The sequence below is a fragment of the Salvelinus sp. IW2-2015 genome, linkage group LG25 (genome assembly GCF_002910315.2).
Source record: "Salvelinus sp. IW2-2015 linkage group LG25, ASM291031v2, whole genome shotgun sequence".
Lineage (NCBI taxonomy): Eukaryota > Metazoa > Chordata > Actinopteri > Salmoniformes > Salmonidae > Salvelinus > Salvelinus sp. IW2-2015.
In genome coordinates, this window is record NC_036865.1 from 18,905,228 (window position 1) to 18,919,501 (window position 14,274).

General features: G+C 45.0%; 1 protein-coding gene across 4 annotated transcripts; it reads right to left on the reverse strand.

Moving 5' to 3' along the window:
- Nucleotides 1-126: 126 nt before the first annotated feature.
- Nucleotides 127-12,672, reverse strand: LOC111951905 (protein FAM149B1-like). 4 transcript variants are annotated; one of them, XM_023970238.2, is made up of 16 exons: nucleotides 12,135-12,672; nucleotides 11,593-11,709; nucleotides 11,230-11,377; nucleotides 5,701-5,843; nucleotides 5,161-5,322; nucleotides 4,783-4,941; nucleotides 4,372-4,553; nucleotides 3,768-3,910; nucleotides 3,294-3,362; nucleotides 2,751-2,863; nucleotides 2,326-2,556; nucleotides 1,815-1,938; nucleotides 1,578-1,703; nucleotides 1,348-1,429; nucleotides 1,104-1,253; nucleotides 127-907 (listed from the first exon to the last, which is right to left on the reverse strand). In XM_023970238.2, exons 1-16 carry the CDS (start codon nucleotides 12,179-12,181, stop codon nucleotides 825-827), a joined length of 2,079 nt encoding a protein of 692 aa, XP_023826006.1. In that variant the 5' UTR covers nucleotides 12,182-12,672; the 3' UTR covers nucleotides 127-824. The 4 variants fall into 4 exon arrangements, with proteins under 4 accessions (XP_023826006.1, XP_023826005.1, XP_023826007.1 ...); XM_023970237.2 differs by having other exon boundaries at nucleotides 3,240-3,362; XM_023970239.2 differs by lacking the exon at nucleotides 3,294-3,362.
- Nucleotides 12,673-14,274: the final 1,602 nt, after the last annotated feature.

A 14,274-nucleotide genomic window follows, 5' to 3' on the forward strand; every position in this document is an offset into this window, starting at 1 on the left:
TTTTGTTTAAAGAAAATGTTTTTATATTATCATTAACCTTTTTTGTCTTGGATTATATATGTAAAGTAAATACTCAAATTACATTCTGGAAAGCCTTAATTGTCATTAAAATATAGGGAACACCGGTGACAAAGGCAACACAAGCATTTTAATATAATATACAACAACAAAAAATACGCTGTCATTTATTTTCATTAACGTTGTTACAGCATTAACTATTATCTGACTAATTTGTAAAAACTTTTTATTGGCTGGTCAAAAAGCCACCATTTTCGTAGAACGACTCATTCCCTGCATAGAATAATTTAAGAGTATAGAGATCAGAGAACATATACATTGACATATATCCATCCAAACATACAGTATATACCAACATACATACAGTTAGGTTTAATAAGACGGGTTACTGTTTTTGGCAGCCAGGTAAACAGAGTTCCAACATACAAAAATAGGGCTCTAGAAAAACAAAAAATAGCATCAAATAAAATCACCTAACAGTACAATGCGGAAATGTTCCTTGTTGTATAAAGTGTTGTTTGAAAGCCCCGTTGGGAGTGGCAGCAGGGCCTTGCATCCTGCCGGGCTGAGGTTGGTGGAGGTGGCCGAGGATGATAACCCAGCCACAAAGCCAAATTCCACTGCCAAAGTCAAAATTGGCAAAAAATGTATAGCTTTTTATTTTTTACTTTAAAGTTAGGCATATGGTTAGCAGTGTGGTTAGGTTTAAAATCATATTGTAAGAAGAGAAATTGTAGAAATGGGCAGGGTTTAATGATAATTATGACTTTGTGGCTGTGTTAACTAATGACAACCGGTTGAAGGTGCTACAACCCAGGTCTGCTACTGCGGGATGTGAAGCCCCCCCGGCTGTAGGAGCGTGCTGGGACTGACACAGGCACCAGTACAGCTGAGAAGAGAGGAGAGCAGGACAAAGATGAGTGTTAATGAGCATTGATAGTTATTATTCAAATCATCTGTCTGAAAATAATGACTTTTCTCGTTAGATAACCAGAGGCTACAACCGAATTCTCTCAAACATAATTAGACCGCAACCCAGCGACATGTTTTATAAATGAGGAGGACCACAGATGGCTCCTACTGACCTGGGGGAGGGGCTTGTGTGTTAGGCTCCTCCTCATCCTTGATGGGGGAGTGGCCCAGAGGGTGGTGGATGAAGGAGTCCAGGAAGGAGGAGCTGCTGATGCCCAGACTGATGCCCAGACTGATGCCCATCACTCCGATGCCCAAAGAGTCTGCCAGTGTACCAGACAGAGACTCAATGAGTCAGCCACAAAAATTCATGCGTAGAAATTGTGTACAGTATTCAATGTAAAACAAGGTGCCCACCTGTACCCAAAGATTCTCTGCCAGGACGCCCCTGTCCAATGTTGTCCAGCACCGTGAAGGAGCGGCGGTAAGGTGTGTCTGACTGCAACAGAACCCAGAGTTAAATCTCACGGACTGGGACGCAGGCAAACATATTCCATATTTATCCATTACAATATAAACCTACAAAATATGCCTAAATCGTTCTGTAGCGGTATAATAACTTTTACCGTGTGTGACTATAGCCATACCCTGTAGGTGTGGGTGGTGTTGGGACGGGAGAATACGTCCAATTGATGAAGCCGATCCCGAGGAAGCAAACTACCAGCTTCATCTGTAACAGCACTATGGGCACGACTGGACAAGCCTCTATGCCGCTACACACACAAAATAAAATAGTGTTGTGTTATTAGCAGGTGATAGTATTAAGTGTTGTCAAGTCAGTGCAAGATGTACAACTAGTATGCAGAGTTCTACTCGTCCAATACCTGAGTAGGTCTGAAGTGCTGTCCAGAATGCGTGGGTTCAGCTTCTCCTGTGCCGATGGGGGGAAGGAGTGTGTTCCTGCTCAGAGGTATCAGAGGCGAGGCCAGGCAGTCACTGGCTGTGGGTCTGGAGAGAGTAACAGCCCCGTTCACTTTCCACACTTTCCATAAAGTTACACAAGTTCCTTTAACATGGAGCAGACTGAAATCATTCCACACGAGGGCAAATGATACTGTATGCTTCACACAGATCTTTAACTCAGGGTTCATTAAAAGTTCACCCGTTGGTACTTAATCACACACAACTCCTTACATCTCTTCCACTTCCCTTCTGCTGAACAGAACGCCACAAGGCAAGAGTTAAACGGCAAACAGCTTTCAAAGTAATCTCTCTGCACAGACGGTTCTCCAGCTTCAGAGCAATAAATAAGACTGGAGTGAGGAGGGCGGCGATGTACATGGAAGAGGACAGGGACCAGATGGAGAATGGGTAACCCCGTTTAAGTTAACTCACAGGCGTGTCCCACGGATGACCTCCTCCATGGAGCCGGCGGCACTGAACTGTGTCAGGCAGGGAACCAAGGGCAGAAGGGTGCGTGGGGGAGGGTTACGGCGTAGCGCCGACTGGGGCGGACGGGACAGGGAGGAGGAGCTCTGCTCTAGCGCCCGGCGAGGACGGGGCTTGCTGGACGGGATCACGCTGGACCCTGGCCGATGGGTCACCACCACCCTCTCCTCAGGGTCCCTGAGAAGGAAGCAGTGAACCTTAACTCAAAGTAACATATGCACAAACCTACATATCTATAGTTAATAACCGTTCCCTCCTCTCTTATTTAATGATAAGAGGTGAGTGGTTCACGGCTACAGTTAACTCCTTATGCTACACTCTACTAATAAAGATTGTTATAGTATCAGCATGAGTATGATCAGTCTCCATACTGGGCTCTCTCCATCACGCCCAGGTTCCTCTGCTGCAGGGGGATGCCGTGGATCACTATGAGGTCGTTGAGGTTGTGATGCGTCACCGCTGCCCCTACTGGTACCCGACTGGACTGTAGGAGGGAGGGGGGCAGAAGAAGATACAGAGTTATACTAGGCAAAAGTGGTCATTCACCTAAAAAAGCTACAGCCACATCATCACTACGGACACTTGCACGTCACCACAGTCAGCTCCAACTTAGATTTTCTACATGCAACCGAGTGGAGACGACATACCACCACCCACTTGAGATGATTAGACAAAATAGCAAATTAAAGCGGGAAGTAAATAAAAGCATTCCAAAATGGTCATTATTGAATGAAATAAGAGACGTGTGTAAAATAATACTCAACAGTTGGTTAAGAAGTATGAAAGTGACTAAAAGTGGTATGGTTTGTGTTATTCAACAGGCACAAGCACATTCAGTCTAGGAGTGAATAATAACATGCCGCTGTGGATGGCGTCGATCGGCGCCATTTTGGCTCTGGGTGAGAGTTACATACAGTGGATGGCTTTTTCTGCTTTTTGGATTTCCGTCTGGACTTGTGCTTTGAGACCCTTGATTTTGTGGTCTTTGGGGGGAAAACGGATGACCAAATGAGAGAGAGAAAAGGAGAGAGTGAGGTGTACAGATACAAGGTTGTTGGTTTGAAAGGTGTGAAACAGACCAAGGAACAAGACAGAGTAGGGGACAAAAAGAAGGAAGGAAAGAAAAAAGGATTAAAGTTAATGAATTGATAGCCTTCAAAACAAGAGTGAGAAGAACTACGGACAGCAGGGGAAAACAATTCAGCATCAGTGTGACTGTTTTCAGTTTGCCGAATTTGTCCTAAACTCTCAAACACATCTGAAAGTTATTATGGAGTTCAATTACAGTGCTTATTAACATTTCTTATTGACATAAAACCTACATCCTAGGAGTAGGATGTTCCACTCTCCGAGGAGGTGGTCCTTCAACCCCCTCTCAGGGCACTGACCTGGGGTTGCAGGCTGCCTGTTAGCTGGGGCACCCTGATCTGGCCTAGCCTGGGGAGAAGGGTGGGAAGTGTGGACAGAAGCAGGAAAGAATTCTCAGCATCAGACTGTGATGGGCTGAAGTTCACTGCAGTCTTCTCATCATCTGTCAATAAGAAGGGGGCAGAATACTGTCAATTTGACAATAATGGAGTTGTTGGTTTAAAAGTCAATGACAAGTCTAAAGTGCATATAAGACATAGCCCTGTGGTCCTACTTGAGACATAGCCCTGTGGTCCTACCTGAGACACAGCCCTGTGGTCCTACCTGAGACACAGCCCTGTGGTCCTACCTGAGACACAGCCCTGTGGTCCTACCTGAGACACAGCCCTGTGGTCCTACCTGAGACACAGCCCTGTGGTCCTACCTGAGACACAGCCCTGTGGTCCTACCTGAGACACAGCCCTGTGGTCCTACTTGAGACACAGCCCTGTCGCCCTACTTGAGACACAGCCCTGCTGTCCTACTTGAGACATAGCCCTGTCGTCCTACTTGAGACATAGCCCTGTGGTCCTACCTGAGACATAGCCCTGTGGTCCTACCTGAGACATAGCCCTGTGGTCCTACCTGAGACATAGCCCTCCCAATGCCTGCGGACCAGCTCCTCCATCCAGCCAACCAGCTCTCGCCACACGTCGTCAAAGAGCAAGTCCAGGGCCGCCTGTCTGCGACAGCGATAGGGAGACACAGGAGGCAGGCAGTACCGCCGCCGACCATTCCCCACCCACCCCCGCTCCCACTCGTCATCCCTGTAAAAGTCAAACCACAGATTAAACCATCAACACAACAGACCTTAAGCAAAATAATGTCAAAGCCTTTCAAATACTAAGCTTTGTTTTAGGTTACTTGGTACAATGGAACCCTTGGGATAATCCTAAAAGTAGGCTACAAGCTCAATCAAGTGCACCATACTTTAAAGTATTTGAAATGCCCCTATAGTTAAAGGGTCCTAAATAGGAGAGCTGGGTGGTGACTCACATGTCCCTGCTGTCAAAGGCCAGGTACTCCTCCATCAGGCCTTCAGCCTCGATCACCTTGGGCCGGTCATGACCTCTGGATCCACTGGGAGTACCAGGGGGGTGGTCAACTGCCACACAGGGCCTGGACAGCACAGCCCTTTTCCCCTGCACACACAGACTGGACACACAAACAACATGGTTCACACTGACATCGGTTTCTCAACAGCATCAGTCCAAACTTTTTAGCTAGCCAAAGTAGACTAGCCAGTGCCAGTATGCCTTGTGTTACTTAGTTCACTTGCTGTTTGACAAGCCACACAGTATGTAGGTCACAAAACCACAAAGCTAACGGTAATCTATAATTGATGGGTTAACAGCATCAGTAGCCAGTGCTCACTCTGTGCTGGGGCCGGGCTTGTCCTTATCCTGGGGCTTGCTACTACTGCTGTCCTTCTGTCCAGCTGCAGTGGTGCTGGCGGGTGTCCCGGTCCCCTTCCCTGAGGTGGCGTACCACTGAAAGCCCTCGTCACTGGGACACACCAGCTGACTACCCAGAATCCTGTGGGTTCACATAGTAGGGTGGATAGGAGGTGAAACGGTAATTAGAACTTCAATGAATCCAACTGACAGGAAAATGAATTTATTTGATTAACAATTGAATTTTGTAATGCTGAGCCAATGGTCTAGGACACATTTTCTCATTGTGTATAGGGGCCCAATGGGTTTGGGCCGATCATTATGTGGTAAGTAGTTCCTTCTCGGGTTTGCAAACACATCTAAATCAGATTTATCTTAGGTACCTTTAAGTTAGACTGCTCTTTTTAAGAAGTATAACTGTACCAAATGACCTTCAGCGATACATTTACAGGTGAGGAGTGGCAGTAATGTGTGACAGTGTGAGAAGTGAGAGATGGGGGGGTGTAGGGTGAGGACCCACCGTAAGTGAGGGAACCTGAATGCCCACTGATGACACTCATCTTGCAGCCCCAGTAGATGCGCCCCACCCCGCCCCTCGTAAAGCTCCTCATCAATCTCCTCAAACATCTGCTGCACCTGTCGCGACGCCGCCTTGTCAAACTCCTGAGGGATGGAGAGAGGGAAGGGAAAAAGAGACAGTGAGAGGAGCCCCTACAGAGAGGCACACTATGACAGAAGGTTGTTGCTTTTCAAGCTACTTATCAATTATTAGCAGCACGTTGCTGAGCGCTGTTCATTTCACAGCAGGCTACATGGCTCCCAGGTGACTGTGTGTGAGTGATTGTGCTGGAGCAAGTAATACCATTTGCATGTATATTTCAGAGACTGTGTGTGCGTGCACAGGCGAGTGTTTGTGTGTACTGTACAATATTAAGTTCGTAACTTAGGACTGTAGGGGTATGAGTTCTATGAGGCCTTCTGAGGACATGGCTGTGTAAATAAATCAGAGTTTTTTTGTTTTGTTTCTGAAGGCAAGCTCTAGAAAGCTCAGCATCACGACGAAGCGAAACCATGAGTGAAATGACCTCTGCAGACAGAGCAGATTGTCCTCATTACTAAGTCATTACAATACAAACATGATTACTCTAATGTAATCATGTTTGTACTACCGCCCCGTAGCACTCACTTCCGTCATCATGAAGTGCTTTGAGAGACTAGTCAAGGACCATATCACCTCCACCCTACCCGACACCCTAGACCATATATGTCAGAGTCAAGGCCCGCGGGCCACATCCGGCCCGCGAGAAGGTTTTTTACGGCCCCTGGGATGATCTTGATTTATTATTAGAACCGGCCCGCAGACCGCAGCAAGCCGGCAGCCCGCAGATCTTTTACACGCACCAATACTACATTTCCCACAATGCAACGGTGACGCACCGAGCAGTAGGCTGCTTCATTTCAATATTTATTGGCACAGCAGTCGTCAGCATCACAGTAAAATTAACTTTCCAGATACCCATCAAAAATGGCAAAACGGAAGGTGGACACTGAGAACCGGGGGTTTCAAACAAGGGGGAGTCGGAGTATATGTTCACGAGGTAGCTGGAAAACCTGTGTGTCTTCTGTGTGGAGAAAGTGTGGCGGTACTGAAAGAGTATAATCTGAGACGACATTATGAAACGAAACACGCGGACAAAAACAAGAAATGGACATGGAACAAAGGCTACAAAAGGCAGAGGAATTAAAACGAGGCCTCAAATCTCGACAGGCTCTGTTCAAAAAAGCCAAATCACAAGGCCAGGCTGCTGTCAAGGCCAGTTTTATTTTGGCAGAAGAGATCGCTAAATCAGCCCGGCCATTTACGGAGGGGGATTTCATCAAAAACTGCATGATTAAAGTTTGTGACGAAGTTTGCCCAGAAAAAAGGCAACTCTTTTTAAATGTGAGTCTGAGCAGAAACACCATTGCCGAGAGAGTAGACCAGTTGTCCATCAATCTAAAAGAGCAGCTTGTGAAAGGGAAAAGATTTCATTGCATATTCCTTGGCTGTGGATGAGAGCACCGACATTTCTGACATTGCCCAGTTGTCAATTTTCATCCGCGGAGTGGACTCCAGCCTAAGCGTGACAGAGGAGTTTTTGGCTTTACGTCCTATGCATGGCACAACTACGGGGCATGATTTGTATGAAGAGGTGTCAAGATGTGTAAATGAGATGGAGCTGCCTTGGGAAAAACTCGTGGGTTTGACAACCGACGGAGCACCTGCGATGTGTGGACACAGGAGCGGACTGGTGGCGAAGATACGGGAAAAGATGCAAGAGGAAAACGCGACAGGTGAGCTGACAGCTTATCATTGTATCATACACCAGGAAGCGTTGTGCGGTAAAGCCTTGAAAATGGAGCATGTAATGAGCATCATCACGCGCACAGTTAACTTTATCAGAGCCAAAGGTTTGAATCACCGCCAGTTCAAGGCATTTCTGACGGAGTTAGAAACGGAGCATGGTGATTTGCCTTATCACACAGAGGTGCGATGGCTAAGCCAGGGAAAGGTGCTTCAAAGATGTTTCGAGCTTCGTGAGGAGATTTGTTCGTTCTTGGACAGCAAAGGGAAAGACACAACACAACTCCGAGACGAAATGTTTCTGTGTGAAATGGCTTTTCTGTGTGACATTACGAGTCATCTGAATGCAATGAACTTGCAGCTGCAGGGTCGGGATCATGTCATCTCTGATATGTACAGTACAGTGAAGGTTTAACCAAACTGACTCTGTGGGAGACGCAGATGCGGAAAGAAAATTTGAGCCACTTTCCCAGCTGCCAGACCATGAAAGAGAAGCTCTCTACCAGTGCGTTCCCGAGCGCACAGTTGGCTGAATAAATAGGTATGCTTGCCGCTGACTTTCGACGCCGATTTGCTGACTTTGAAGCACAAAAAAGCAGGTTGGAACTGCTCGGTAACCCATTTGCTGTTGACGTGGAAAGCTCACCACCAAACCTCCAAATGGAGTTGATTGACCTCCAATGCAATGATGCACTGAGGGCAAAATATGCGGCAGTGGTGCTGCGGAGTTCGCCCGTTTCCTCCCCGACACAATGCCCCAGCTGCGCATCCAGGCTGCTCAAACGTTGTCTATGTTTGGCAGCACATACTGTGTGACAACTGTTTTCTTTGATGAACCTGAACAAAACATCACACAGAAGTCGACTTACTGCTGAACACCTCCACTCAATTCTGAGGATTTCCTCAGCTCAGAGCCTTACCCCGAACATTGATGAACTTGTGGAAAAGATGGGACACCACCAAGTATCACCCTCAACCTCAAACAAGTGAACATTACTGTGCAATCACATATTTAGAGTTTTTACTCAGTTCAAGTTTAAAGTTAAAGTTTAATATTTGTTTTCACTGCATGTTACTTCTCCTTAAACAAAGTGTTGTTTTTGATTAATAGATTTTTGCACTTTATTTTATTGTATTTCAATCCAATTATATTTTAAAAATATTTCAGTTGAGTGGATGATAGAAAATTGCTATTATTGTTTTTTTCTTTGAAGTAAATTTAGCCCACTTTTGCTAAATAGAAAATATAGGCTACTGATGGTGCCTTGAATACCGGTTTCTTTCATTTAATGTTCATGTTATGGGGATTTTTATATAAAGGAAATTTGTCTTTGTTGTCTGTTGAAAATTAAAGATTACTGACAGAGCCATAAGAAAATATTGCTTTATTTATCTGATCATATTGGAATATATTTGTTAGGTTTTCAGTAGGTTCAATTAGGTTCACTAGACTATATGCGTCATTTAAAATTTTCAATGAACATTCGAACAGTCCGGCCCTCGGCTTGTAGCTAAATTTTTTATTTGGCCCTCCGTCCATTTGACTTTGACACCCCTGCCCTAGACCCACTCCAATTTGCTTACCGACCCAATAGGTCCACAGACGATGCAATCGCACCCCACACTGCACACTGCCCTAACCCATCTGGACAAGAGGAATACCTATGTGAAAATGCTGTTCATCGACTACAGCTCAGCATTTAACACCATAGTACCTCCAAACTCGTCATCAAGCTCGAGACCCTGGGTCTCGACCCCGCCCTGTGCAACTGGGTCCTGGACTTCCTGACGGGCCGCCCCCAGGTGGTGAGGGTAGGTGACAACATCTCCACCCCGCTGATCCTCAACACCGGGGCCCCCACAGGGTGCGTTCTGAGCCCTCTCCTGTACTCCTGTTCACCCACGATTGCGTGGCCATGCACGCCTCCAACTCAATCGTCAAGTTTGTTACCAACAACGACGAGACGGCCTACAGGGAGGAGGTGAGGGCCCTCGGAGTGTGGTGTCAGGAAAATAACCTCACACTCAACGTCAACAAAACAAAGGAGATGATTGTGGACTTCAGGAAACAGCGAGGGAGCACCCCCCTATCCACATCGACGGGACAGTAGTGGAGAAGGTGGAAAGTTCTAAGTTCCTCAGCGTACACATCAAGGACAAACTGAAATGGTCCACCAACACAGACAGCGTTGTGAAGAAGGCGCAATAGCGCCTCTTCAACCTCAGGAGGCTGAAGAAATTCGGCTTGTCACCAAAAGCACTCACAAACTTCTACAGATGCACAATCGAGGCATCCTGTCGGGCTGTATCACCGCCTGGTACGGCAACTGCACCGCCCACAACCGTAAGGCTCTCCAGAGGGTAGTGAGGTCTGCACAACGCATCACCGGGGGAAAAACTACCCGCCCTCCAGGACACCTACACCACCCGATGTCACAGGAAGGCCATAAAGATCATCAAGGACAACAACCACCAAGCCACTGCCTGTTCACCCCGCTATCATCCAGAAGGCGAGGTCAGTACAGGTGCATCAAAGCAGGGACCGAGAGACTGAAAAACAGCTTCTATCTCAAGGCCATCAGACTGTTAAATAGCCACCACTAACATTTAGTGGCCGCTGCCAACATACTGACTCAACTCCAGCCACTTTAATAATGGGAATTGATGGAAATTATGTAAAAATGTACCACTAGCCACTTTAAACAATGCCACTTAATATAATGTTTACATACCCTACATTACTCATCTCATATGTATATGTATATACTGTACTCTATATCATCTACTGCATCTTGCCATCTTTATGTAATCCATGTATCACTAGCCACTTTAAACTATGCCACTTTATGTTTACATACCCTACATTACTCTCTCATATGTATATACTGTACTCTATACCATCTACTGCATCTTGCCTATGCCGTTCTGTACCATCACTCATTCATATATCTTTATGTACATATTCTTTATCCCTTTACACTTGTGTGTATAAGGTAGTAGTTGTGGAATTGTTAGGTTAGATTACTTGTTGGTTATTACTGCATTGTCGGAACTAGAAGCACAAGCATTTCGCTACACTTGCATTAACATCTGCTAACCATGTGTATGTGACAAATAACATTTGATTTGATTTGATTTAATGGTAATCTGCATACAAGACTGTTGTAGCATTCAGCATGGCTATGCCTAGCTATACAGTAATCCCTCGTTTATCGCGGGGGTTACGTTCCGAAAATGACCCGCGATAAGTGAAATCCGCGAAATAGAAAACTTTTTTTTTTTTTTACAATTAGCAACTATTACATGTATACAAATACAGTGACTCACGTGTAGGCCGTTTCGTCGACATTATGGGTTTAGGAGATGTTCGAAATTACAAGATAATTTGGCCAACTTAATGTAAATTTGCCAAGCTGTTTTATGTACGTACACATAACTGCACGAGACGACAAAATGATAGCACAATTCGTAGCATGTTTTGATACAAGAAGCGGGAGTGAGTTTTTAGCGAATCAGAATGCAGAGCACAATGCACCAAAAAAAAAAAAAAAATGCATTATGAAAATCCGCGAAATAGCGAATCCGCGATAAGTGAACCGCGAAGTGGCGAGGGATCACTGTATATGCACTTCAAAATACTCAGCACATAGGGCATTTGAACTGAAAGATTCTGGCAGCCAGCTGAGAAGGTGAGGTGAGACTTACATCATAGCCCCAGGAGAAGACAGAGCTCCTCTCTGTAGAGATGCCTGTCCCTGTGTAGCTGTGGATCCCAGACCAGGCCCGCGTTGTGTTTCCAGTGGTGACCGTTGGAGAGTCTGACCGGTTAGAGGCTGCAGACGTCGTCTCAGAGCTGCAAAAGAGGACAGACATTGTTTACATGTTGCTGTACGTTACAGTGTTGTGTGTTGTTGAGTGTACCAGTGAGCAGTGAGGTATATTACTGTGCTGTTCAGATTATGTAACTGGCTACCTCCCTCTATTTTGTCTCCTTGCCTTCACTTGTAGGGCTGCTCCCTACAAGTGTACATGGTTTCACCTGTCCGGTTCATCGAAAACAGGTCATACCTGTTGTAAGTGGAGACAGCTTCCTGAAGGTCATGGAGGAGGTGCTGGGGGAGGAAGTCATCGTCTACCTCTTCTGGGAGAGGGTGATGGTCAAGGTGGCTTCGGGATAAGCCACGACTGCAGAGAAGGGAAAATATAGCTGAATAAAACATGAATAAGCAATAGCATTGATAGATATATCTTTCATTGTAATACTTTGGTGGGTTCATATTTATTGTTGTAAAAAGACATTGATCCCAAAACAAACAAGGAGTGAAATATGAGGTAGGAGTGGGACCCTTACGTCATCAGTTTACAGCATTGAACAACATCATCCTATTGCATCCATATGTGTAATGGAGGCAACTGACCATGGCTTGGTTTGACAAATGGGGTGTCACGTGTGACGGTCACTACATTATCCTTTACGTTGTCACCCGATAATTAGCCAACCAACAATCTAACTTTAGTCAATCAGGTTACCATATTTCAATCTCGAATGACAGAAATTACAATTAACAAAGAATGACAAGCTTGTCCACTAGCTAGCAACCATTACTTACATCTCAAGACTGTGCGTTACCGGCCGCCTGGTGTATCGCGAAATCATCCTTTTCTCCGTTTTTATCGCCTCATGCCCCCCCGAGTGTCCTCTCTCACCGTGCTTCCCTCTGATTCATGGCTCCACTTGCTCTTTTGGCAGAGGTTTGTCATTTTCAGCCGCCCGCGGTTCAATATCACTTGTACACCCTAGCAAGTTACCTAGCTAGCTTTGATGTGGAACTTAATTGCAGCGAACTTGCTAACGTTAACAAACATTAGCTAGTAATCTAGCTACTAGATTCGCTAACGTTAGCTAACTGAGAGGGAGAACCAAACCGCGCCTTTGTGCACGAAGTGGCCTATTAATATACAATGCAATGGAATACTTCAAATAAAACGCGGCCTAAAAGTATTATGGTATTATAAGTATTATAGGTTGTGTTTCAGGCAGCGCCAGTAAAATAATCAATATAGCCATTTACTACAGCATCCCTCACGACAAGAGAGAATTAGCACTACAACAACAATAACAAGGCTGTCATGGATACCTAACTTTCTTATCCTATACCTCACGGGAAATGTATTTTGATCTCCTCTAAAATGACCTTTTGCAAAAATATAAAAGACTACAACTCCCTGTGTTCTGTGCGATGTTCCTATTGCGCTACAAAATTATGTCCGTCTCTCACCTGGGGCCTGTTGCACAAAACTAGGATAAGGGATTAAGCCAGGATATCTTGGTGATCCTGGCTCAATTGATCCGTAATCCGGTTGCACTAAAGATGGATAGGGGGCAGGAGGATATGTTATGGTATAAATTACCATGGAGATTTATTCTGTGGAGCTAGCCTGCTCCAGACCAGGCTAAATTCCAGGATCTATTTAATCTCATCCCTAATGTCAGTCAGCAGTCACCACAAATGGAAACCAATAGTTATTTCACTGCTCACTATACATTGTTTACACATATAACTAGACCCACTGTATTATTTAAACGTTTGTGATCATTAATTTCAATGATTTTGGATAAAAAATGATTTTTAGATGATGTTGCTATCATTAGATAATTTACAGTTTCCATAGACTATAAGGCTATATATAAAATGATAGAATATTAGGGCCACAGAGGGAAAAAAACACAAGTCATAATATTGTAACCAGTTGTTTTAAAGGAGGACAGTTGTTAAAATGACAGATGTGGGGCATTTCGTGAAATTGTACTTCAGTATGGTTTCATAAACAAAGACATGCTGATGTGCCAGAATATTAAGTATCACATTGTCATAGTATCAAAACTGTAAAAACAATATGTAGCTTTTCTGCAGAAAGAACCAGCCTCATAAATATGACTTTATCCTTTTCTTCAGTGTGGCCCTAGTACTCTGTCATATAAACAAATACACATTCCATATGAATATAAAAACGCAATGTGTAACATTATGTTCCTTTATTGAATAAGGACAAAACAAAGCAGTAAACCATCAGCTCCTTTCGAAACTGAAGTCACAGTGACTCTACAAGATGGAAAGCACAGAATCCAAGCATATTATACAAAATGATACATACACATTCAAAGGTCTGTATATAACACACCCTGCATGTCTGCACACTAAAATAAATGCAGGACAAATCCATACACATCAACTGAACAGACATGACATATCAAATGCTGCCTCCTGCAGCCTTGTATTACACACAGTATACCGCACAAACATCATAAGAGCCAAATTCGTCAAAAAACGAACCCAAAAAAACCCAAATTCCTCTGCCACCGCAGGACATATTTAACCAAAATTGAAAGCACACAACTAACTAAAATAATTCAACACATATTGGTCCCTCAGCAGCCGACCACTGTCGTCATCAGGGAAGATTGCCGGATTGTCCCAGTCCATGGCTGGTGGCACTCTGGGGGCCCTCTCCTTCCTCAGGCAGCCACATTGTGGAGGACAGCACAAGCCACAGTAATATCACATGCCCTAACAGGGCTGACCCTTAATTTGTGAAGGCAGTGAAGCGTGCCTTCAGGAGGCCAAAGGTCATTTCAACTCTGGCCCTGGTCCTGGCAGGGCATGGTTGTAGGCCTGCTGTGCTTCCTGGGGTCTGTGAAAGGTGTCAGGAGAAAAGGCTGGCAGCCATACCCCCTGTCTCCCCGACAAC